This window comes from Girardinichthys multiradiatus, chromosome 18 (assembly GCF_021462225.1).
Source record: "Girardinichthys multiradiatus isolate DD_20200921_A chromosome 18, DD_fGirMul_XY1, whole genome shotgun sequence".
NCBI lineage: Eukaryota > Metazoa > Chordata > Actinopteri > Cyprinodontiformes > Goodeidae > Girardinichthys > Girardinichthys multiradiatus.
The window spans coordinates 18216949-18241138 of record NC_061810.1 but is presented as its reverse complement, the minus strand read 5'-3'; the positions used below and the strand labels follow the sequence as shown (position 1 = coordinate 18241138).

The following is a 24190-nucleotide window of genomic DNA, read 5'->3' as shown; positions in this document are numbered from 1 at the left end:
ACAGCCATCATTGAGTCCATCCTCACCTCCTCCATCACCATCTGGTACGCCGCTGCTACAGCCAAGGATAAGGGCAGGCTGCAGCGTGTCATTCGGTCTGCTGAGAAGGTGATTGGCTGCAGTCTACTGTCGCTCCAGGAACTGTACACCTCCAGGACCCTGAAGCGGGCAGGGAAGATTCTGGCTGATCCCTCCCACCCCGGTCACAGACTCTTTGAGACTCTCCCCTCTGGCAGGAGGCTGCGGTCCATCCGGACCAAAACCTCACGCCACAAGAACAGTTTTTTCCCATCTGCCACCAGCCTGGTTAACAAAGCCCGGAAACCACCTTGACACTCTCCCTTTCCCCCACACCCCCCCCTTTTTTTGCTGACAGGACACCTGTAACCTGAAATAAACAAATTACCTAAAGATTCAGTTTGTGTGGACAAAACTGGTTCTTATCTTAAAGAATTTTTTTTATGTTTAGAGACAGATGGGTCAGAGCTAAGTTGCAGGTACTGGACTAAAAATGTGTGGAAAAGGAACAAAAGTCGAAATAAAAAACATTGAAAGGTGTTTAGAAAGTCTAATTAGAGACCAGTGTTAAGATTACCAGAAAGTCTGTCTCCTTGAAAGCAAAATGTAAGGCAACAGATGCCTCAAAACATTTTCAGTGCATGGTAGATGTTAAAACACAGGCATGGGCTGGCTAGAGATTCGCCTTATGTTTCCACACAAAGAAGGCCATTTTTTATTGCAACCAAAAATATTTCAAACCAGCTTAATTTCTCTTTCTTGTAAATTAAGGAAAAGCTCAGTAGTCTTTCAGCCAGCTGACCGTCAACAAATGGGGGAGGGGCAATTCCTGTTAACTCTTGTCACTCCACCACTTTCCCTGGAATCCAATTGAAAAGACTACAGTAGCAAAATGTAAACCTCTTTATAGTTTAAAACTGGTAACCGGCCCATACCTAGAACACGACAGTTTTACTGTAAAGCAGACTAGCGATTAATGCCAATTACTGTTCTCCAATAAGGAAAAAAAAAAACAATATATATTTTTAGTATATCCCCAGTTCTTTGATTCCTAAAACAGCTTAGTTTTGAAACATTTACAAGTTCCAGGTCTTGTCATCCTGGGACAGATGGCTGCTTTTCATCTCACCTCAAAGTGTGGAACCATTTGGCAAGCACAAAAAGTGATTGCTACTGAGATTTAGAGGCTGACTGTGCAGCAAGTCAAGACATGCACACCAAGAACAAGACAGTGACTCAGCTGAAACGTGGCCAACATCTCTACTGATCTGAACGATGGCTTATTTTCCATATGAAACAGAAAAAAGGGAACACATAACGGGCAACAGCCATAAAACTATTGAAAGTCAGAAAAGTATTAATTATGGTTGGTGTTCAGTGTGCAACAATTAGGCTTGTATGCCTCTAAATAAAAGCTTATTCAGGTTATGTCATAGTTAACATCACAATTAGGAAATAATGATGAAGATGTCTGTTCTTTGTACTATGTTTAGATGTCCTTCAGGAGACAACAATGGAAACTTTGAGTTTGTTGAGTCATTCTGAGGGAGGAGGATGGGTTCACTGAAATATGTGCAGTGACACTGCAAAAGGAACAATAAAATATTTGTATTTACATCTCATTTATAGATTTATCATACAGTACAGGAAAGCCGTCATATGCAAGACAGGCTGCTTGGTAATTTGCTTATGTTACAAGATTAGCCTTAGACCTTTATGGATATGTAACTTTATCAAACAAGCCATTTAACAAAATGTCAACATAGATTTTCAGATTTTATGAGCAGTTTAGAACAAATACTTTTCACACCTCACAAACCTTTTCTGTCACATTGTGTCCATTCCCAAACAGGTTTAAACCTGTCTCTTTTTTCTCCAAATATCTTAATTAGCATATGAACTTTCATCAATATGGTCAATGTTCTTTGAAGAAATCAGCGACGCTGCTTTGGTTCACAAATACTAGTTTGTGACTTCAAACAGCAATCCACATTTTTTTTTCTTGTCTCCGTTTTTGTGAACCATGGTTGCAGTTTCCTAACATTTCCACACGAGGGCGACATGCTTCACGTTTGCCCTTTCCCACTAGAGTCCAGTTATTTGTTTTTTTCTGGTACCACAGTCCTCTTGCTTCCCCAGGGTCACACAGCAGGCAAGCTTGCAGCATTTCTGATCAAAAACTTATCAAAAAGAAGAAGGAGGCACACTGTAGCAGAGAAACATGCATCTGTCGGTTGCTATACTCAGGGATCTGCAGCCAGCAATATCTACTCAATGCTATTCTGTAAATATGGGATTGATTACATTTAGAAGGCATTTTAAAGATGATTCTAGCATCTAGAGTGTTGAGGTCTTATTTATATTCATAAAGCTTGGTTTTCACTTGTGAGTGGGTCACCTTGTTGGTAAAGACTGTGTTTCACTGGACGTTTCATCCCAGGACATGAGCAGGCACCTCTGAAAAAGGAGGTGAGAGTTTGAAGCGCTTATGGTAATTTATTTTGCACTGCTGTTTGGCATATTAATAAAAGCAATGTATAAGTGACTTGTTCAGCATGCAACTGAGGCCTCTATCTGTCCACTCATCTGAGGTCTGTCTAATTTTTATACATGAGGTGGGTCTACTGGTGCATCCTGCTGTGGAAGAAAATAAAACATGTTTCCAATATGAATTTTGTGGTTGTGAATACGGGCCAGGAATATGAAGAAAAATGTTTTTGACTGCAGTGCCTTATAGGTTTTCTTATGAGTAATCAAGGTGCTCTTAAAGAAGGCACTTTTATTTTCAATAGTTCTGCAATGCCTCTTTGTTTTCATGAACCAACTGGATTTGATGTGGAGTCTAATATCTCTAAAAAGGAGCTGTAGTTGTGGACAATGTCAAGTCTTGACTGAATTGCATATAACAACTTGAATCATTTCTAACAGCAGATTAAGTGTTTAATAATGTAAGCACCCCAATGGATCTGAGCTACTCATAGTTATATATTATTATATATGCATAGTTATATTACTGTTTATCTGTGCTCAATTTCTGACTAGCAAATGCCTTTGATCAGTGGTGGAAGGTTTTGATCTACTAAGTTGCGTTTTTGAGGCCGTTGAAAGTCTAAGCTTTTCTTGGCTAAGCTAGACTGCACCTGAGATGAACCCGGTAGAGCTCATCGAAGCAGAAGTCTCGACTGAACATGGTTACAGAATGCAATGCTTGGACGTAGCAAGGTAGTTCATTTCTGGCTGGAGGGGTCTGAGGCTGTTTAGGCGCATCCAAGGAGGGAGCTGTGGATCTGAACTCTGAACCAAGGAGAGTTCATGGTAGAGGTGTAGTTAGGTAGTTTTCAGCAAAACTCTTGTTGGCCCATCTGCCCAGTCTAAGAGCGGTAGTCCTTCTTACTGTATGGTCTGTTGCCAAGGATGTGGTCGATGTCTGACACAATGTGAGAGGTCATCTTCGGAAGGACCTGGACAAAACAGATAACTTTTAGATGAGGCTCCATCCATCCATCCATCCATCCATCCATCCTATCTATCTGAAGGTAGGTTTGTGTTTCTGCATGTCTCTACCTGTATGGCCCCGAGGTTTTCTGTAAGCTGCTCAGGGTTGGATGTTCCTAGAAGGACTGAGCTCACTCCCTCATTTCTTAGACACCATGCTGGAGGAAATCACAGTAAGTACCCCCTTTATCATGACTAGACACTGAATATTATTGTCCTGAGAAAGCTAAACATTCACTCTGTCCTTCAACTGGATTCATCTATCTCAGTGCAGTTAACTTTGTTTTTTAAGAGGTGTAAATCTGCAACTTTAATAATGCTGTCTCATAGGATAGTCAGTCATTACCAGCTAGGTAAAATGCTTTTCATCTTGTCTTTTAAAGGTTAAAGTCACTGTTAAGATGCTCCTTCAGTATCTGTCACACAGTCTTACCCACAGCCAGTTGGGGCAGGGTGCAGCCCAGCTTCTCTGCAATGTGGTTGAGCTCTTTCAGCTTGGCTTGCTGCTTTCTTCCATCCTCGCTGACTATTTTCTCCTTCAGCCACTGATACGACTGGCAGAAGAGACAAGACAGACAGAATGAGTGATAAGTAGAACAGGGCATTTCCAGAGACACAGATTATTAGAGTAAGAATGAAAAAGACTAAAGACAAGGAACCAAATGGGGAAGAAATAGGAAAAGCAGATCATTGCCCAAAGAGGAAAACGTTGAGAAGGTTTCTCCTCCACTTTTACTTTCTTTTACAGAGTGAATCTTTGCAGATCAATAAGAGCTATAATTATACTTGCTGCAACCCTGCTTTACTTGAGGCACAACTGATAAAATAGCAGACTATGGTATGAAGAACACGCCCAAACACTGGGCACTTACTAGAGAGAAACACCAAGATCAGCAAAGTTGCCTTGTTCATATTTGTTTTAACTGGAAGGTCATCCTATATTCTAGTTCAAAATAGCAAAAATACCAACAGCCTCAGCAGTTTCAGTTATAGAGTTGCCTGCTTTAGGCACCCATACAAAAAAGTGTCTATTGTCTCTTCCTGCTGCTTCAGTAAATGGTGTGGATAGGTTAAGGATCGTTACCTCGCAGAACAGAGCATTTGACCCTCAGGCTTACCTTCATTGAGGCCCTTGATGATTCAGGAATGCCATTTTCATATTTTCCTGTAATGATGCCACACGCTAGCGGTGACCAAGTCATCGCTCCGACTCCTGTGATGAGGGAAATCGAAACAGGAGTTAAACAGCAGGAGTTTTTATAAAAGAGCCATCTGAAGACAAAGGGTGAAAGGACGTGTGAAAATGTTTTCTGAAATAATGTGTTAGTTTTGCCAGATTTAAGGGTGCGAACAACTTCCAAAAATGTTTACTTTTTACACTTGCCAATCCAAAGAATAGATCCCAAAAGTCTTGGGGATCTTCAAGATGTTTTTTTTTGCAAATGTGAGACAGGCCTTTGTGTTCTTTTTGTTCAGCTCTGGTTTTAGCCTTGGAACTCTCACATGGATGAAAGTCTCTTTTTTACTGTTGGATTTTTAAAACTGACCCTATTTTGTGACTTCCTGGAAAGGGTGCTGATGCACTTAAGTGACAGGCCGATCTCTTCTGGGAAGGTTCTCCACTCTTCCATGTTGTCTCCGTTTGTGGATAATGCCCCTTACTGTGCTTCACTGGAGTCCCAGAGCCCTAAAAATGGCTTTTGTGACCCTTTCGCAACTGAAAGATGTTGGTGACCTTGTTTCTCATTTGTTATTGTATTTCTTTAGATCGGGGGTGCTTCTTTTTAAGATCTTTTAGCCTACTTCATGTTCTCAAGAAGGTACTATTTTCTTAAGGTCTGGCAGTAATTAGCCCCTGGTGTGCCAAGACAAGTTGACTTTAGCTGTTCAAAGAATGTGGTTAATCATAGTTAATGTATGAATTAACAAAGTGGTTTTTACATATTTTTTTCTATATTTCCAATAGGAGCAGGTCGTTATCAATAGCTTGTTTCTCTTAAGAGAAACATTTTGTATTAACTTATTTGATGTAAAACATTTTAAGTGGGACAGAATAAGAAAACAAAGGACATCTATAAGGGGGCAAATACTTTTTCTCACCACTGTTGGTCTAGAAAGAAATGGTGAAGCTGTGCATGTTTGAGGTAACATGTCAGAACATTACAGTAGCTTTCTTAACCAGGTTAAGCTCATATTGGAGCAGCATTTTTAGGCTTTCCTGCAGAAGCTCTGTTTGGGACAAAATTAAAGCAGATGCATGGCACAAATTTGTTGTTTTATTTTAATATGAATTCTGGGTATCTGCATAAGCCTGATTTTAAATGACCTGGATTGATATAGGGACATAAAAGCTGTTTGTGTTCGTGATATACCTAGTAAACAACAGTGGAAGCAAAACAAGGAATGACCTCTGATCTCACGCAGAACAAAATAAATTGAGGTTCAGGTGCTGGTGTATGTACAATATTTTTCAGAAATGTGAAAGAAAAAAGTGTCTTTTTATCAGCAGTACCAGCTGAGATGTGTCAGTATGGCAAAAATACATTAACAATGCACATAAAGAATACTTGCCTATCTTATGATAAAGTTCAGGCAGTTGCACCTCTACTTTCTCCCTCTGAAAAAGATGATATTCTGCCTGTTCACACACCGGAGGGATCAAATTAAACTGCCGTGCCACAGAATACGCCTCCTGGTGATTTAACAGAAAGAAACAAGGAAGAAAATGGATGGTCATTGTAAATCTGCCATCTAAATATAAAGTGATTTTTCATACTATATCATCATTCAGGTAAGGCGCAAACAGAAACAAGCAAGGAGACCAGGCTTTAGAAAAAGAGGGAACAAATGTACAGGAACTGATGAGGAGCGATATTTATGCTGGTGAAAGCCAGGCCAGAATTGTAATGCACAGCTCACAGTAAGATAAAAAATTTACTTAAAGCTCCTTATATACCTAAAAGTGTTTATTCTTATCTATTCTTTCCTGTGTCCTTTAAGAACAAAATACTAGAGAAAACATAAAAAAACACACCTCCTTGTTTTCCTATATTTGAGGTCACAACTGCCCAGTTAACCCTAATATTAATGTAATTCTTTTTGTAACGCTGAAAATGTATACATTTGCGGGTTTCAGTGATCTCCCAGTCTTTAGACCACAGAAAGCTAAATAAATGATCCCCTTGCCCCAAACACTGATTTTTAAAACTACCTTTTATTAGTTTGTCTCCTGCCCTCACTCAACCTAACAATTACCAGTTACCCTGATGTATGCGGCATGTGCCTCCAGCCTGATCATGTGGGCAGTAGCACATATATAGCGAACAGCTGCCTGGTCACATACTCTTGGACGCCCCTTTTTAACCCCCTATATTACTGATGCTTTCTAAATAACAGAGGTGTCATGAGGGCTCGAGCTTTTCAAAGATATAAGCACCCTTTCAGCGAGATCACAGGGAGAAAGGATGTGAACAGATTGCAGTGTGCATAAAGAGGGCGTGAAGGAGACAATCTAAGATGGGTGTTCTGTTCATCGCTGTTACTCATTGCTCTCAATCTCAAATCTTCAGAGAAACATAGGATTGTCCTCCCCCTAATTATAATGCCACACAGGCACATAATCAGTTATGCAATCCAGGGTCACTGGGTGTTTCGTTTCCTTCAGCATCGAACACACTTCCCCAGACGTCTTAATCAAGGGTGACCAGACCCATATTACCTTTGGATACCCCTTTTTGATCCAAAGCTGCATTGATACCTTCACAGCAGCATCAGAGATCATTTTGGTGGCTCCATCAATGTAATACCTTGACCCACTATAACTTGTGAATTGTGTCGAACATCCGAGTGACTAATCCTTGGCTGGCCTTAACTCCTTAATGAAGTAACAGATCCTTTGTCAAACTCCTGTTCACCTAGCTGTACTATATACCTTGATAACACAAGAGCCACAGTCCTGGTGTGAACACCCTTAAAGACATAAAACATCAATAAATACAGACAGTTAAGCAAAAGCAATTTTAAAAAGTTAGGTTTTTAGCCTCTTCTAAAAAGATGAGTCAGGAGTTCATTAAACACAATGGGACAGAGTTCCAGAGTCTTGGTGCTTCGGCTGAAAAAGCTCCTTCACCTTAAGCCTCGTATATGGCACAACCAGCTGGTCCTGTTCAGAGAACAGGAGAGACCTGCTAAGAACATATTGATTTAAAAGTTCTGAGAGATGTATGCCAGTGCTGGTCCATTTAGCGCTCTATAAAAAACAACTATGATGTCAATATGTATTCTAAAGTAAATGGGGAGCGAGGAAAAACTGCATGATGTGTACTGATTTTACTTTCGTAAAACGTTCCACGCTGTACTGAAATATATTGGATATTTTTCCAGGTTGTTATTTCAGTTACTCCAATGAGATTTAAGAAGAAGCTAAGATCTACTTACCATGATCTCCATGGCTGTCCACCGAGATGTCCCCCAATACATGGCCATGCCTTGGTTTATCACATAGGTCATAGCTCGAACAATTTCTGTACAAAGAGCACATTTTAAGTGATATCAGTCAGCTGGATAAACAGTAAGCCAGTTGTGGATTTAATTCACTAATTAAATTGTCACTTCAAACGAACTGAAGTCATAATAGAAGAAATCTTGTGTACTTTTCTTCCCCAAAAATATAGAAAAGAGAAGAATATCTTCAGGGCACATGTTTTATGTTACCTGTCTGCACAGGCAACGTATTCTTAATCAGCAATAGCCAAGAGACACTGTGAGGCCGAGCCAAACAAAGATGAATGAAACCCATGAAACAGAATGAAACAATGACAGAGGAGGAGTTTTATTTGTCCAAGCTTTCCAGTCTAGAATAAACGATTGAAAACAGAACACAATGACCAAGAAAATGTCAAATCTGTGTAAAAATGCTGTCCCCTGAGAAAGTAACTCATAATTCAGTTCTATTTTTGTAAAAGGTTTAAATAAATACGACTACCTGCATAATGCTCATCCTCAGCCATAATAACCCGGGGATAAACCAACAGGCTCACATAGATCAGACTCAATCCGCTGCATTTTTAAAAGAGCAATTAAAGCTCCAACACTGCTGACTGGGCAAGCCCGGAGCAGTCAGAGTCAACAAAAACTCACGTTAGGACTGTCATTATAGTTGTTCATCATCACAACACACTCGCTCCAATTATAACACCATCAGTCACTGTGGCAAGACTCTTGTTGTTTCACTTCACACAACTGGTTCTTGGCAAGACAGCAGATGATGTGGACGAATTAATACTGAGAGAAAACAAATAATAGCCACCGAATTTTAGGGGAGAAAAGGAAAAGCATAAACTAGTGCAAAAGCATACAGATACAAAACGACTTAAAGAAAAGCTTTTCTGTTTTCTTTTCATTTAGCAAGTGATAATTAACAACATGGTTTCCTGAACTGCATTCTGTCAAAGGAAATAACATGTTACAATAAAACAACAAGTCCATTTCTTTGTTCCTGCTGTTTGTTTCCGACCCTCACGCTGCCCTCCTGACATTTTCTCTTTGTTTTGTAAGCATGCTGGGTTCACATTTAAATGCTACCTGCCGCAATTTCTGGACAACGTAGGAGGTGGGAGTACAAAACAAGTCTGTGGAAAGCAGGACAACAGCTCTGATGTTTGAAAGAGGAAGGAACCAGTGGGAGTTCATAGTGGGGGGAATGTGCCGGACAAAAGAAATCAATAAGAAGGCCTGGGATAAGAAAAGCGAGAACTCTTTGTTTTTGTTCAGAACCACAGTTCACACAGATTTACCACAAAAAAGAAAATAAGCCGTCCACGATCAGGTGTTTAGACCCAAACACTATCAATTTCCAGCAGTGTTTCAAATTTTAGACCATTAATCATATTCAGTTCTTAAAGCTGCTGTCACAGTTGTTCTTTAATTCAATTCAAGTCAATTCAGTTTATTTATATAGCACCAATTCACAACACATGTTGTCTCAAGGCACTTCACAAAAGTCAGGTACATACATTCTAATTAATCCTAATCATTGAACAGTGCAGTCAGATTCAGTTATTTATTCAAATTGAATAAAAAGTTTTTCTGTCTAAGGAAACCCAGCAGATTGCATCGAGTCAGAGACTTGTAGCAGTCACTCCTCCTGGATGAGCATGTAGAGACTAGCCATGTACTGTATGTTGCCTTGTCTAAAACTCTGTTTTATTTGGGTCAAACTGTGAAGAAATAAGCACATTTAGTTAAAAATCAAGCCCTGTCGTGTGGGTAGCTTATGATGCGCTCGGGTAATATATTTAATGTACATTGTATGAAGATGTAAAATGTACATGGCTACTTTGGCTGAGATTTAACTGCTGTCATTTCTTTTTCTTTTTTAATTAATTGTATAAGGATCACCTGACCACCTGGGAATGAAGTGTAAATGCTCTACATGCAGCCTATGAGTGCATCCTAGTGGTAAAACAATTGTTAGCTGAATTAATCAGGAAATGGTTTGGACTGCTGTACAGTAAGGGGATCCGGCTTTTAACAAAGATTGGGTACTTATGGCTCGGTTCTCTTAGAAGACCTGGCTCACACGGCTGTTCATTCAGTATCACTCAGATCCTTCTATTGTAACCTAATTTAGCAATTATTAATGTTATTTTTTATGCATGTCAGGAAACCAAGTGTAAGTATTTTGATGTGGAAGAAACCTAAACTCCTTCCACAGCCTAATGTGATCTGCTCTATTACACAGAACGAATACAAAAATAAACTTTCTGACATGAAGTATATTTATTGGTAGTGAGAACTAATTAGGTTATGAAGGAAGGTTTTAACTTCTGCCGGACAGCAACAGGCAGGGGATGTATGTAGACACAACATTTATGCTTGTCTTAATTTAACCTCTACTAAACAGGAGAAAAAAAACTTTGCATAAAATTAAGGGTCTATTACATGATCATGAAGTAAGTTCTACTGCTTGGTGAAATATATCTGTGAAAGATGCTAAAACTTGACTCCTGACGTTACTCTTTTTCCTAATTTTAAAGCCACATCAGAGCACTCTTGATCTTTTCAGGTAGATATTGGACATAAACACACCACCACCCCAGCACAGCTGCAAAAAGTACTGAAATGATACGATCTTCACTGGAGTAGTACAATCTCACCCTGAAAAACTTTGGAAAAATCCAACCTCTAAGTTGAGTTGAGATTTATTCATATAGGAAAAAATTGCACTTTCAAATAATATTTTTTATTAATCACTGTTGCCACAATCATATGCACCCCTGTCAGTTCTTATACAGTAAACAGAGGCTTTTTTTTAATACACTTTGCTTTGTTGAAGTTGGTCAGAGAATCTACAAACTTTTAGTTAGTAATTCATGATTTCCTGTTTCCCTGGGGTATGCATTTGATGTGACACAGACTCAACACATTTTCTGGGTGGCTGTGGCATGAAATAAAGAATGAATAAATGTAAAAACTCCTCATGGCAACTTTTAAGTAGGTGGAGGCTCTATAATCCTGTGGGCCTCTTTCTCTTCCAATGACCCTGGGCATCATGTAGATTATGAAATGAAAGGAAACTATGACATTATGAAATTCCAGGACAATTTAAATAAAAATCTGGTGAAATCTAGTAAAATGAAAATAGATTAACTTTGGGTCTTTCAACAGGATGACTGAGGGCTTTGTTTCTTTGTGTACTACTAGCTCGAAATTATGCAACTGTGTACAAGTTTGTATCAAAAACACCATAAACAGCAGAAATCTTTAGAACTATAATTTAATATAACAAGAGGGCAATCATGCTCTGCAAAGCAGAAGAGCTGAAGTTAGACAGTGTTTCATTCTGAAACAGATTTTTATGATCTTATTGGTTTCTGGTTTGAAACAACAAATAATGATAAGATGACTCACCCTCCATGGGAGTATTGCTGTCTGGGCGGTTGGCAAAAACTACATCTACATACTCCAACTGCATCCTTTGTAGAGAGCCTTTTAAACCTAAGAGACAAATAAAAAAATGAAACTGAATGGAAGATATAAGAGTAAGTAGAAAATTTTGCTTTTGAGCTTACAATAAACTCAAGAAACAGAAATGAGAGTTTCACCTTCGATAATGTGTTTCCTTGACAGTCCTCTTTCTGTCTCAGCTCTGATAAAGCAAAAACAACAAAGAAACTCTGCTTCAACATAAATATGTCTGAAAAAGCTGAAATCAACAGGACTAGAAGTTAAACTTTCATTGTACTGTATACATGTAGCTTTAGAATATCCATGTTTTGGTAGAAAAGTTTTAGATTTTCCTAAATCTCAAAATTCATCTGTCAATCATGTGGCTGTAGCCACTGAAAAGTACATTTGAGGATGTTTTATGCAAACGGATTAATGTGCATCCCAACACGGCAGAAATAGATGGAGGTTGGAGTCTCCCATCTGCAGGAATGTAAAAAATGCTGAGATTAATTTCCTGCTCATCACCAGACCCAGTTGGACAGGGTCTTCCACTCAGCCTAACATCCTCTTTCTGAGTGCTGGTGAGTGTGTAATTGTTATAAAACATGCTCCCTTAAAATCCCTCTTCAAGTTGGTTCTCTGGTTGTTGACAGAAAAAATACAGATCGCACTAAAGGGGTTAACTCGTGTCTGAAAGTTCTTCAAGACATTAAACATTATTGAAACAAGATCACCTAAACCCTCTTTTTAATAATTCTGATTGCCAGCTGGCAAGTGAACTTGCCAGAAAGGTTTCCCTTCATTTAAATAATTAAATAATTGTCTTCTAGATCCTGATCCTCCTAGATCCTGTGAAAAACAACATGGCTGATTCAAACATCAATTTATTAATTAGATCAGTCGATTACCTAATACTGTACAGCTTCTAGTATGAAGCAACTGAGCAGGAGCTGGTATCAGAGTCTCAAGTTACTATGACTCTGAGTACAAATACTACAGCTTTACAGTTTTTATCTGTTCAGGGAGCCTGACTAATGTATAATGAGATTCATTCACACACATTCAACTGATGGAAAATGTGTTTTCTTACTTACTTTCCTCCCCAGTAAAGCTTAGTTGTGATCACCAAGCTTGACCGCCTAAAATCATGTTTGGAAGGAAACAGAAAAGCAGAGAAACAACGTGACCTGAGTGACACATACAGCATTAAAGGGCTTCAGTGTGTTCTCTATGCTGCAGTTTCTTCACATGGCGTTAAGTGATTGGGAAGCTTCTTTGTCCAACACTACAAATACATCATGCTAACCATCCATCACTGTGGGGGTTATATACTGTTTATGGCAAAAATGTGCATATCTAGAATGAGAATGCGAAATGTTTCTTTTCTTAAGTTGAAATAAGCTTTAGGGATGTTTCTCGTATTTTCTTTCACATGAACTCCGTTTCTTAAAGCCTCTTGAGTAGAACACTTAATCGGGATTCAAATTAAGACTTTAATTTTTAGTATTTCCGGAAAGATATGAAAAATTTGCATCCTTCATCGGGCAAACGCTATTTAAAACTTTTGACTCTATTTTCAAAAGGATTATGTGTGGGCAACAAACTATTGGATGGTGGCTTGTCCTCTTCAGGTTGGAGGGGAGTTCCTGCCTCAAGTGGAGGAGTTTAAGTATCTCTGGGTCTTGTTCACGAGTGAGGGAAGAATGGAGCAGGAGATCGACAGACGGATCGGTGCGGCTGCCACAGTAATGGGGGCGCTGTGCCGGTCCGTTGTGGTGAAGAGAGAGCTGAGCCGAAAATCGAAGCTCTCGATTTACCGGTCGGTCTACGTTCCTACCCTCACCTATGGTCATAAACTTTGGGTCATGACCGAAAAAATGAGATCCCGGATACAAGCGGCTGAAATGAGCTTCCTCCGTAGGGTGACCGGGCACTCCCTTAGAGATAGGGTGAGGAGCTAGGCCATCCGGGAGGGGCTCGGAGTAGAGCCGCTGCTCCTCCACATCGAGAGGAGCCAGTTGAGGTGGCTTGGACATCTATTCCGGATGCCTCCTGGATGCCTTCCTCTGGAGGTGTTCCAGGCACGTCCCACCGGGAGGAGTCCCAGGGGACGGCCCAGGACACGCTGGAGGGACTATGTCTCTCGACTGGCCTGGGAACGCCTTGGGCTCCCCCCGGAGGAACTGGAGGAGGTGTCTGGAGAGAGGGACGTCTGGGCGTCTCTGCTGAGTCTGCTGCCCCCGCGACCCGGTCCCGGATAAGCGGAAGACGACGAGTACGAGTACGAGAACAAACTATTGGACGACAAACATGAATATTCAGTTTGAATGAAACATTTAAGCCACAAATTATGAATACATCTTGTCGATTTCGATTTAAAGTAATCTTTTAATTTTAGCAATATGTTTCTTCCGACTGGAAGTAATATTAAAGTTTTGGAGTCCTGACTTGAATTTCATGTAGACTCTGTGGAGGGAGCTAAGGATTAGGGTGATGGTAGAGAAGCCTTCCAACCCTAAGGACTTGGAGCTCATAGCAAAAGACAAATATTCATAAACATCAGTGGAGACATTCAATAAGCTTTTCAGCAATCATTAGAAACGTTTGACTGCTGTAATGCCTGGAAAGGATTTCCCGTTGGTTATCGAGGAGGTTGTACATTATTTTCAACATAATAATGAATCATTTTTATCTCGCAGTAATTTGTGTATTGATACATATGTTGAAGGACAGAAACCTCAGTCACATGGGACAAATCAATATATGGCTGCACTTCTGTGTTGCATTATTGACATAAACATCACACCAGTGGATAATGGCCTTAATCAGTTGCCCAGTCCCCCCTGCACCACTAAATCTCCTCTCTGCACTTTCATGAGAACGCTGAGTCTGAAATGTCAGGTTCAGTGAGTCTTAACTGTAGCAGCATCAAAACACCCACTGGTGTAATGCTGTCAGCCCAGTACATGACACCACTGTGAGCGACCTAATGATAGAGCCAAATCAGAACAAAGTGGCGGCAGTTAAATGTTCCCACATTGAATGCAGAAGCTGCAGTAAATGTAACCGTGTGTTACACAGAGACACACATGTTTTCAGAATACAATGACCAATAATGGAAAAAATGCTAACGTTGAAGCAATGTGAGAAATATAATTCTGTTCATACATCCATAATTACACCACATGCTTTATCTACACAATTTGAAAGGATCTATATGCACAATACCTCTTTGAATAAAAATTGTATTATTTTAAATCAGGTGCTAATCCCAAATATGTCACATGCCTATAAAATTGTGTAACTTGCCCTTTCTAGTCTCTTACAGAGGTGATCAATAATAAAAATAACTCCCTAAATGAATATCTGAAATTATTAGAAAATGCCAATTCCTGCAGGCGAACACTCATACAGTGAATATTTTATGCTGTAGTTATGTGACATAATGTGTCTGTGCTTGTGTGAACATCAGAATATACGGTAGCTTTAAGATTCGGCTTTAAATGACAAAGCAAAAGCACGGCAAGTATCAGGTTTGCTATTTTTCACTTCTAAGCTGATGCAAAACTGTATGTTCATGCTCCAAAGATAAAACCACATGCATTTTGTCTTTCTAGATGTGTATCTCTTTACATACTGAAACGTTAACTCAGTCTGACACATTAATGGCTTCATTACCTCCAGCATTTCTTCTTGATGATGTTTCCTAGAATGATTTCGGCCCTGCAAGGCAACACAAACGAGGTGGGGCTATCAAACTGCATTTCGAAGTCAGAATCATTTCTAGCACATCAACAATGCTTTTCACTGCTGTTTAACTGAACAGGGTAGTGTATGAACTATTATGGTCATAAAAGAGAAGTTAATGATGTGCAAAGTTTCTCAAAGTTAAAAGAATGCCCCGATGCATGTAAATATGTTAAGGAGAGAGAGAATTTATGAAGGGATTTCTACCCTGGTGAATATTCTGAAGTAAAATAAACCGATTCATAAAGAATGCCCTTAATACTTTTATGGCTTTTATGATCAGTGCCTTGCAAAAGGATTCATACCCCTACAACCTTTTCACATTTTGTCATGCTACAATTTCAAACATCAGTGTATTTAATTGGGATTGTATGTGATAGACCCACACAGTCTAGTTCACAATTGTAAATATAAAGGAAAAAGATCAATGATGCCACTTTTTTCAAATCTCTGAAGGGGCATGCTATCATATTCGAATCCCCAGAGTCAGGGCTTTGTAGAACTGCCCTTTAATGCAAGTCTTTGGCCATTATTCTTTTCTTTGTAATAACCTAAGCTCTACCAGACTGGATGGATAGCTCAGGAACGTCAATTTACAAGTATTACAACAGATTTGAATTGGATTTAGTTCCGGGCTCTAAATGGGTCATTGAAACACATAAATATGGTTAGATCTAAACAATTCCATTGTCTCTCTGGCTGTATGTTTGGAGTTGTTCTCCTGCTGGAAGGTGAACTTCCACCTCAATCTCAAGTCGTTTGCAGCCTCTAACAGGATTTCTTCCAGGATTGTCCTATATTTATTTTTACCAGTCTTCCAATTAACTGACAGGCTTCCTTGATCCTGCTGAAGGAACCCATCCCCACAACATGATGCTGCCACCACTGTTTTTTCTCCCCAATTTTATTCTCTCTGTAGCTCTGGATCAACAGTACGCTCCACCACTAATCTAAGTCTTTTTTAAATCAAATCTTAAAACTCGTTATGTTCTATTCCTGATTTTTAATCTTCTTTGCCTGTTCTTATGATTCCAAGCTGTTTTGTTTATCTATGTATGTTTTTTTTTACTGATTTTTAAAGCCATTTGGTCGTATTAATTGGCTGTGTAAAGTACATTATAAATAAACAATTGATTAATTAATTGATTGATGGATGGATTGATTGATTGTACATAAATGACTGCCCCTCAGTAGACCTGTCTGTGAAACTCCTGAAGTTTGTAGATGACACCACTGTCATTGGTCTGAACCAGGACAGCGACGAGTACGCATACAGACTGGAGGTGGCCAGAACCACCAGGAGCTTATTCCCCTTAAAACAGTGGAGATGACTTCCGGAGAACTCCCCCAACACTTCCTCCCCTCACCATCCTCGACAACATTGTCTTTACTGTGGATCGCTTTTGTTTCCTAGGATCAACCCTTTCTCAGGACCCGAGGTGTTCCTCACACATAGACACTGTTTTAAAGAAGGCCCAGCAGAGACCTTACTTCCAACTCAAGATATACAACCTTCCACAGGAGCTTCTGGTTTTCTTCTACACTGCCTCCATTCAGTCTATTTTGTGCTCATCGATCACTGTGTGGATTGGCTCATCCACAAAACAGGACAGGTCCAGACTGCAATGAACAATTAGATCTGCAGAAAGGATCATCAGGGTGGACCTTCCCTCTATCTAGGACATGTAGGGTCTAGGGTCAGGAAAAGAACAATTAACATCTCTGCAGACCCCACACATCCTGGTCACAATCTGTTTAGACTTTTACCTTCAGGTTGGCGCTACAGAGTGCTACTTGCAAAAACCAGTCACCACAGAGACAGTTTCTTCCTTCAGGCTGTTTCTCTGATGAACTCATGAACACCTTATAGCCTGAGTAGTCAGCTACTCTGCTGTAAAACAAAATATGCATATTTGCACTATCACAACCTGCCTTTGTTTTTTTCTTTATATAAAAAAGTCGCTGTATATACTGCTCCTTGCGGCCTCATCTGACCTGAGCACCTTCTTCCACATGTTTGCTGGGTTCTCTACATGATGGGCTTCATACATACTGTAAACAGGACTCATGGCTTTCTTTCAACAATGCCTTTCTTTATGCTATTCATCCATCCATGTATATATTTCCTGTATAGTTGTGCAGTACTTGGTGCTGGTCTTTGATGTAAAATCCCAAATGAAATACATAGAGGTTTGTAGCTGGAATGTGACACTATGTAAACAATTTAAGAAGGCACTATAAGAGACATAGTTCGTCTTTGTCCTGGTCTATCTGAACTGTGTACCTTTCAATGCAAATATATTTTATTGTAAATGAATAAGGCCAAGATCCTTTCCCTTTTTTGACCAAAACTAACATTTTATTAGTCTGAATGCATCCAAACTAAATAATAGCCTTACATAAATCATAAAAGTTGAAATGATAAGAAAAAAACATTTCACAAGGAACAGAAAGCCACCTGCTGAAGCATATTGTAAGCACGATCAAATCATCCTATGGACTTTTTTTTTTTAATTGCTTGTTTAAATACATGCATAAGTTTTTGTTTTGAACCACAAATACAGAAACTCTTATACATGCATAGCACATGTTGTGGTCAGTGTGTTTTAAAACCTATGGGCCGATTTCAAATTGAAATAAAAAACCTGTCCACAGTCACACATCAGTAGGTAAAAATATAAAAGGTAATAGCTCAGCTTCATTTAAACTCTGAGATTTATACAACACCCACCTGCCACCTGCGTAGACCTCAGCTGTGTCAAACAAGTTGACTCCACTCTCATAGGCGATGGTCATTAGCTGCTCTGCAACCTGCCAAGGTGTCAGATCACATGCATGAATACACACAGAGGAAGAAAAAGAGAACATGAAAAGGTCTGTGTGGACAGTTCATTAATCATGTGTAACATTATGATATTTATCTTCTGTTTAATTATTTGGATATTACTTAATATAAAAGGTCCAGAGAGTGAACTAAAACATTGATAAAAGGTTGAAAAATAGGACAACCAATAAAAGCATGCAACCGCGCATTTTATCTAAACATCATTAGTGATGAATTTCAGCTGGAAGCCTTCCTCAGAGCATGAATATTATTTAAAGTAACTCATTTATGTAACTTATTTTTATATAAGCAACCCCACAAATACAGAATTCATTAAGAGAGCTTCACCTTCTCAGCAGCAACGGAACAATGCATGGTCTTTTTCAGGAAATAATGATTCATCAAACAGATATATAATATGGGTGTAAAACCTGCTCTTATTAGGACTTGCTGTTGCTTTTCTGTTTTGTCAGAAGAGTTTTCATAACTGCTTGTTGCACAACTTGTGAAGTTACTGCAGCATAAATTTAAGTGATTCACTAATAAATTATCAATTACAAGGGGAAACTTAATCAGTTACAGGAAATAGAAAGTTGTCATCGATATCAATAGGGTAATAGGAAGAAAATTAAGTACTCCCAATGATTTAACAGGTTTTAGAAGCACTTATAGCCGCAATAACTTGATGTAGTTGTTTTCTGTATGACTTTTTCAGTCTCTCACATTGCCATGAATACATTTTGGTCCACTTTATTTAAAAGATCACTTCAAATGATCTAGTTATATCATTTATTCACAGCTTTCAGATGGTCTCACTACATGATTTTAAGACAGGCTGAGGTCTCGACCATTGCCATACCATGATTCTTTTCTTTTTCATTCATTCTGCTGTGTTTGGAACCGCTGTTCTGTTGATGACCAAGTTTTGCTGGAGTTTATTATCGACTCCATGACTGTAAAGTGACAAGGTTTTATGACCGCAATCATCAGACTTCCACCATCATGCTTGACAATGGTATGATGTGTTTCTACTGATATGCTGTGCTTGGTTTTACATACATTATGGTCAAGGGATTCATCTTTGGTTCAAACATTGTTCCAAAAATGTGGTGTTTCATCCAGATACATCATTGATTTCCTGTTAAGGCTGCCATATTCTTTAAACAGAGGATATAATTTCTCCTGGTAAACCTTCCAAACCATCATTTCAATCTTTTCAAATGGTAAATGGTCTGCACTTGTATAGCACTTCATCAAGTTCAAGGACTCCAAACGGCTTTACACTACAGTCATCCACCCATTTATACACTGACAGTGGTAGGCTCCATTACCCTGGGCAGACTGACTGAAGTGGGTACATACAATACAATCAGTGCCACCATGCCTTCTAACCACCATCAGCAGACAAGGCAAGTAAAGTGTCTTTGCCCATTGACTGAGACAGGCCGAGCGGGGTTTGAACCAACAACTGAACCCCTACCACGTGAGCCACCATCGCCCCAAATTGTACTGTTAGAAACATATTCATTAATGCACATACATTAAATACTCAATAGAGTATTGTTTCTTTAAATGATTTCTCTGAGCAATGCATGGCCTGAATTTAGGGTAAATTTGCAATAATGTTTTCTAACAAGAAGATCTTTTAATCCCTCACAGATTGGTGGTTATTGCTGATGTTTTTCTTTCTTGGCATTGTGCTAACACACCTCTGCGCTGTAGACTACTAAACTTTCTGCGTTTAAACAGAAATAATAAGTTCTTGAGAATCAGTGATGAAGTGAAATAATTTTTTGATCATCAGTACCCCAGCATCAGCTGCTACTTTCCTTCTTAAATCATTTGGAAGCAGCAAATATGTACTTTGTTTTTCTCATTACTATTGACGGCCAGGGAAACTTTTCCCACAAATGTAAGTATTTATGTTTACGTGTTAAAGTGTTTTAAGCCTTCACTTTGTTGTAAATTGGTGTTGTGCATTTGTTACTTAAAAAACGTCCTCTAAAAATCTGAATCAACTTCTCAGTGGCTCAAGGATAATATGACCATAGACGTTTATTTTGTCATAGCTTATAATAAACCTTTCTAAACTAGGATTAAGACCTTGTCACTAACAACAGTTTGTGGATTTCAGATGATCATATTGGTGGAAGATCCAGTTTCACCAAACATTAAGTTGTAAAAGAAAAAAGCATAATTTTTCATGGGTATGAATAATACTGAATTTAGCTGTAATTGATAGCTGATAACTGAGGATAAGGGTACACCATTAAATCCCAGCAGCTGTTCTGCAATCAAAGCTATCCGCCTGGGTCTGGCGGTAGGACAAGAAGAATAAATGAACTGAGGGGACAGCATAAGCGAGCTGCACTACTGATAACACAGTCTCTTATAGCACAACAGTGGATTTTAGGAAAACACAAAAGCCTTTCGCTGACTGGGAAATTATCAAAAAGTGCATTGGAGCTGTGGCAGAAACATTTTTAGATGGAAAAGAGAACAACAACTTAAGGAAAAGGTCAAGTAAATTGCATTGCCTGCCACAAGAACAGCAAGCAGAGCAGAACTGTTCTACCAAGATGCACTGACCCAGCTCGACTGTGCCATTCAGAGTGCATTTAATATTGGTACTTAAAGTGGATTGCACTTTTCTGTTCAGCAGAGGATTTCATGAATAATTGATCAATAGTTAAAAACAAAAACTCCAGTGTTAATTGAATGTTAAAAAAAATATGAAGGAAAATATTTTTGTGAGTTGATTTAAAATGTTCGGACCCTAAAGTGTTTGGATGATGAAGGTAGTGGACATCCTGCTATTTTAGTTGGGGACCCCTGGCTTAGTCCTTGAAGATGTCCTGGAAGATACTACAGTGGCCATTATAGTTTTCGACCTAAACTTTATTTGAAATCTCCTGTGGAATTAGAAAAAGGGGATTTGTAGCACACAAAACCAATTATCATTAAAGACCTTGAAAACTTTTCCCATGAGGAGCGGGCTAAGGTTCCTCAGAAACCCTGCCAGAAGTGGTTGTCTGGCTATCAATCATTTTTGCAGCTTTTCATAATGGAAATTAGTTCTCTACTAACATGCTTCTCATGAAGAGGTTGTATAATTTTCTGTTGAATTTAGGAGAAACTCGTTTTATTTAAGCTATTTTCATTCTTTTCGTTCTTGTTTGATTTGTTTTCACAAACCACATTTGTAGTAGGGGTTTGAAACATTTAAGGTGCAACTGCAAATGAGGACCAAAGGTAGACAGTCAAGGTTATAACCTGCTGACGTAATACAAATCTTTCACCAGCATAATGATACATAATTTATCATTTTTTCAGATTTAGGATAATGATTACTTTCAATGTCCAAGCAAATGCAGAAACTAAATGAATATTAATGGTATTCCACTTCTTTAAATACACTGAGACATGTTAAAATGTCTTAGTGAGAGTCTCGGAGCCCTGGACTGCTGCTAGAACAGAACAGAATGGGAAGATAACTAAAGCATTGTATAAAAAAAGGGTCTAGTTAAGTGGAAAAGCATATAAAAAAGTGAGTGGATGGAGAAAATGAACTGTGTTTGTTTTTCCTTCTGCATTCTACTGAGTGCAGATGAGAAGCACACTGTTATGGGCACCAAAGGGTGATCATCACCTTAGTGACGATGGAAGACGATGGAAGTTGAATGAAACAAGCAAGTAGGAAGTAAGCAAGATGCAAAAAGGGATTATACTTGTGTCAACTTGATAAATGTGGAAGTGAGAGTGGTAAAGGCACATTATGAAAAAAAGGCTGCGACGAGGACAAGAATCAGTCTCCAAAGGCAACAAACTGTTGAAAAAAAAACATATTTACGTCTGCAAAGTCAGAAAGTTTGACCAATTCTAATTTATTTCTGTTACCATTTTATACAAACTGATTTAGAAAGTTGAGCTGTCAAATAAATGCCTATCCTAAAAATTTCTGCCTTTCCTGTAACATTAATGACAGTGAGTCATTAAAGTTACAGAAACATGAGGATGGCAACATGTCAGCCTTCTTTTTTTCGTGGTCTGTAACCGTTTATGGAAAAGAAAAGGTTGACAAGTGGAAGGAAAACAGTGCAAGCCAAGCTCTCTCACAATCCTAGATTCAAGGCCGCCACAGCCTCCCACATCCTACCCACACAGCCTCGACAGAGGACTTTATGACTGTGCTGCTTCCTCAGCTCCAAACTCCAAACTGCATCAGAATCATAACACCAAGGCTTTCTATAACTTACTATGCAATTTATAGATCTGGTTTTGACCTTTTTGAATGAGTAAGCAATGTAAGCTTGCTTACCCACACACTCATGTCAAATTTCTGTCTGGAAACCAGGAATAATATATTAATATATATATATATAGCATGCCGTTCAGGAAATTATTTATATATATATATATTCAAAAATCTGAATGTATGGAATGAAACATGAATGTATTGAATGAAAGTCTGAATATATGGCATGAAAGTCGGACTAGCCTCAAGGACTTATGGGTAATGTGGTTCAAAACATGCATAGTTGTCTGTAGGTGCGTTTTCGCATGCTTTTGAAACTCCATCGGCAGTGACACTGTTCCAACCATAAGTACGCATCAAACGAAGTACTCTAAAAGAGCCCATATATTATTATTTCATCTATTTTATTGAGGATCCATCCTTCTGCGGACTTAGGCCAAGCATCATATCCCACAATGCATTGCACCACCAATAGTCGTAAACAGAGGAGGCGAGCGTGGACACTTAGCATTTTCATACTTTTCTGAATTTGTCGCAGAAACGTTCGACATGTTTTAAGCATAGAAGTATAACTAAAATCTTTATGTGACCAGTCAGTTCATTAACAAAGGGCAACCTTTGAAATATGTTCTGAGGTTTTGGGAGCGGCACAGCTTAGTTCACAAGCCGGTCAGCCTGCGAAGCTAAGCTGAGCTAAACTAAGCAGAGTTGGAATGGGATCTCACCTCTCATCCCTGCCTTACCTTATCTCGGATAGGCACGCTGTCATTTATTGCTACCTGTTTTCTGCTTGTGGCCGCTGAAAGTGAGATAGTACGCATTTTTAGGTATAAGGTGAATAACTGCAAGTACCAAGTTATACAATTTATGATTTTCTTCCTAACTTTTTCAATACTTTTACTCAATTTACATATTTCATTTGTGTCACATCATCCTCCCAACATTTTTGGCATCTTCACCCTCATGTCTTGACATCATCTACTCCCCTTCTTCCTCATGTTCTTCATTTAATTATTTGCTGATATTTTGACATCCAAGATATCAATTCCCTGAACTTGCTGACATCTGTAATTCCAATAGTTTTTACTAAAAATATTTTTTCTATATTTGTGCTACATATGTGAAATGAGCTTACCAGATGGTAATAAAAGAAAAATGAGTGTGTTCATAAGTGTTTAGTAATGCCAAGTGCTGTGTGTGGGATTGGGTTGGCATTACATTTTTGCTTTGTATTATGTTAGCCCTTGCAGCAAGAAGGTCCTGGGTTTGATTTCAGCCTGGGGTCTTTCTGCATAGAGTTTGTATGTTCTCCCCGTACATGCGTGGGTTCTTTCCGGCTTCCTCCCACAGTCCAAAAGCATGACTGTTAGGTTAATTGATCTCTCTAGTCGTTAGGTGTGAGTGTGTGTGTGCAGCAGTGGCGTATGCTGGTCTTTCAAGGAGGGGAAGCTCAATTTCAAGATCGCTGATTCGCTCATTTTGCTGTCAATCAAAAAGGGATTCAGCCTCAGACAGATCATCCAATCATCATGCAGAAGCCGAGGCCAGCCCACTGCCCCATAGACCCCCAGAGACGCTGAGCGTCCGATGGGCGGGACAAAGCCCAGCATTTTTGCTTCGTTATTGAACTCACTGTTTAAAGCACTGTGAAGCTGCGGGAATGAGTGAGAGGAAAGCCACGCCGTTACCAGTGATAAGAAGCTGAACAAAAGTTGAGCAATGCTAGACCTCATGTGACTGGAGTGTGTCAGCAGTTCCTGCAAGATGAAGACATTGAATCTATGGACTGGCCCGCCCGTTCCCCAGACCTGAATCTGATGGAGCACATCTAGGACATCATGTCTCGATCCATCCACCAACGTCATGTTGCACCACAGACTGTCCAGGAGTTGGAGGATGCT

At 39.2% G+C, this 24190-nt stretch overlaps 1 protein-coding gene across 5 annotated transcripts in view; it reads right to left on the bottom strand.

The window, feature by feature from the left end:
* Positions 1 to 1606: 1606 nt before the first annotated feature.
* The window catches only part of kcnab1a (potassium voltage-gated channel subfamily A regulatory beta subunit 1a), a 156208-nt gene continuing 133624 nt past the window's right edge, over positions 1607 to 24190 (bottom strand). For 4 of the 5 annotated variants that reach the window (XM_047392606.1, XM_047392607.1, XM_047392608.1 and 1 more), the window contains 11 exons: positions 17942 to 18021; positions 15142 to 15186; positions 12558 to 12602; positions 11619 to 11662; positions 11425 to 11511; positions 7951 to 8036; positions 6085 to 6205; positions 4632 to 4726; positions 3947 to 4067; positions 3583 to 3671; positions 1607 to 3479 (listed from right to left, as the gene is read on the bottom strand). In XM_047392606.1, the coding sequence (XP_047248562.1) occupies positions 3390 to 3479; positions 3583 to 3671; positions 3947 to 4067; positions 4632 to 4726; positions 6085 to 6205; positions 7951 to 8036; positions 11425 to 11511; positions 11619 to 11662; positions 12558 to 12602; positions 15142 to 15186; positions 17942 to 18021 (903 nt within the window). In that variant the 3' untranslated portion in view covers positions 1607 to 3389. The remainder of the gene's footprint in view (positions 3480 to 3582; positions 3672 to 3946; positions 4068 to 4631; positions 4727 to 6084; positions 6206 to 7950; positions 8037 to 11424; positions 11512 to 11618; positions 11663 to 12557; positions 12603 to 15141; positions 15187 to 17941; positions 18022 to 24190) is intronic. The other variant, XM_047392610.1, reaches the window with a different exon arrangement.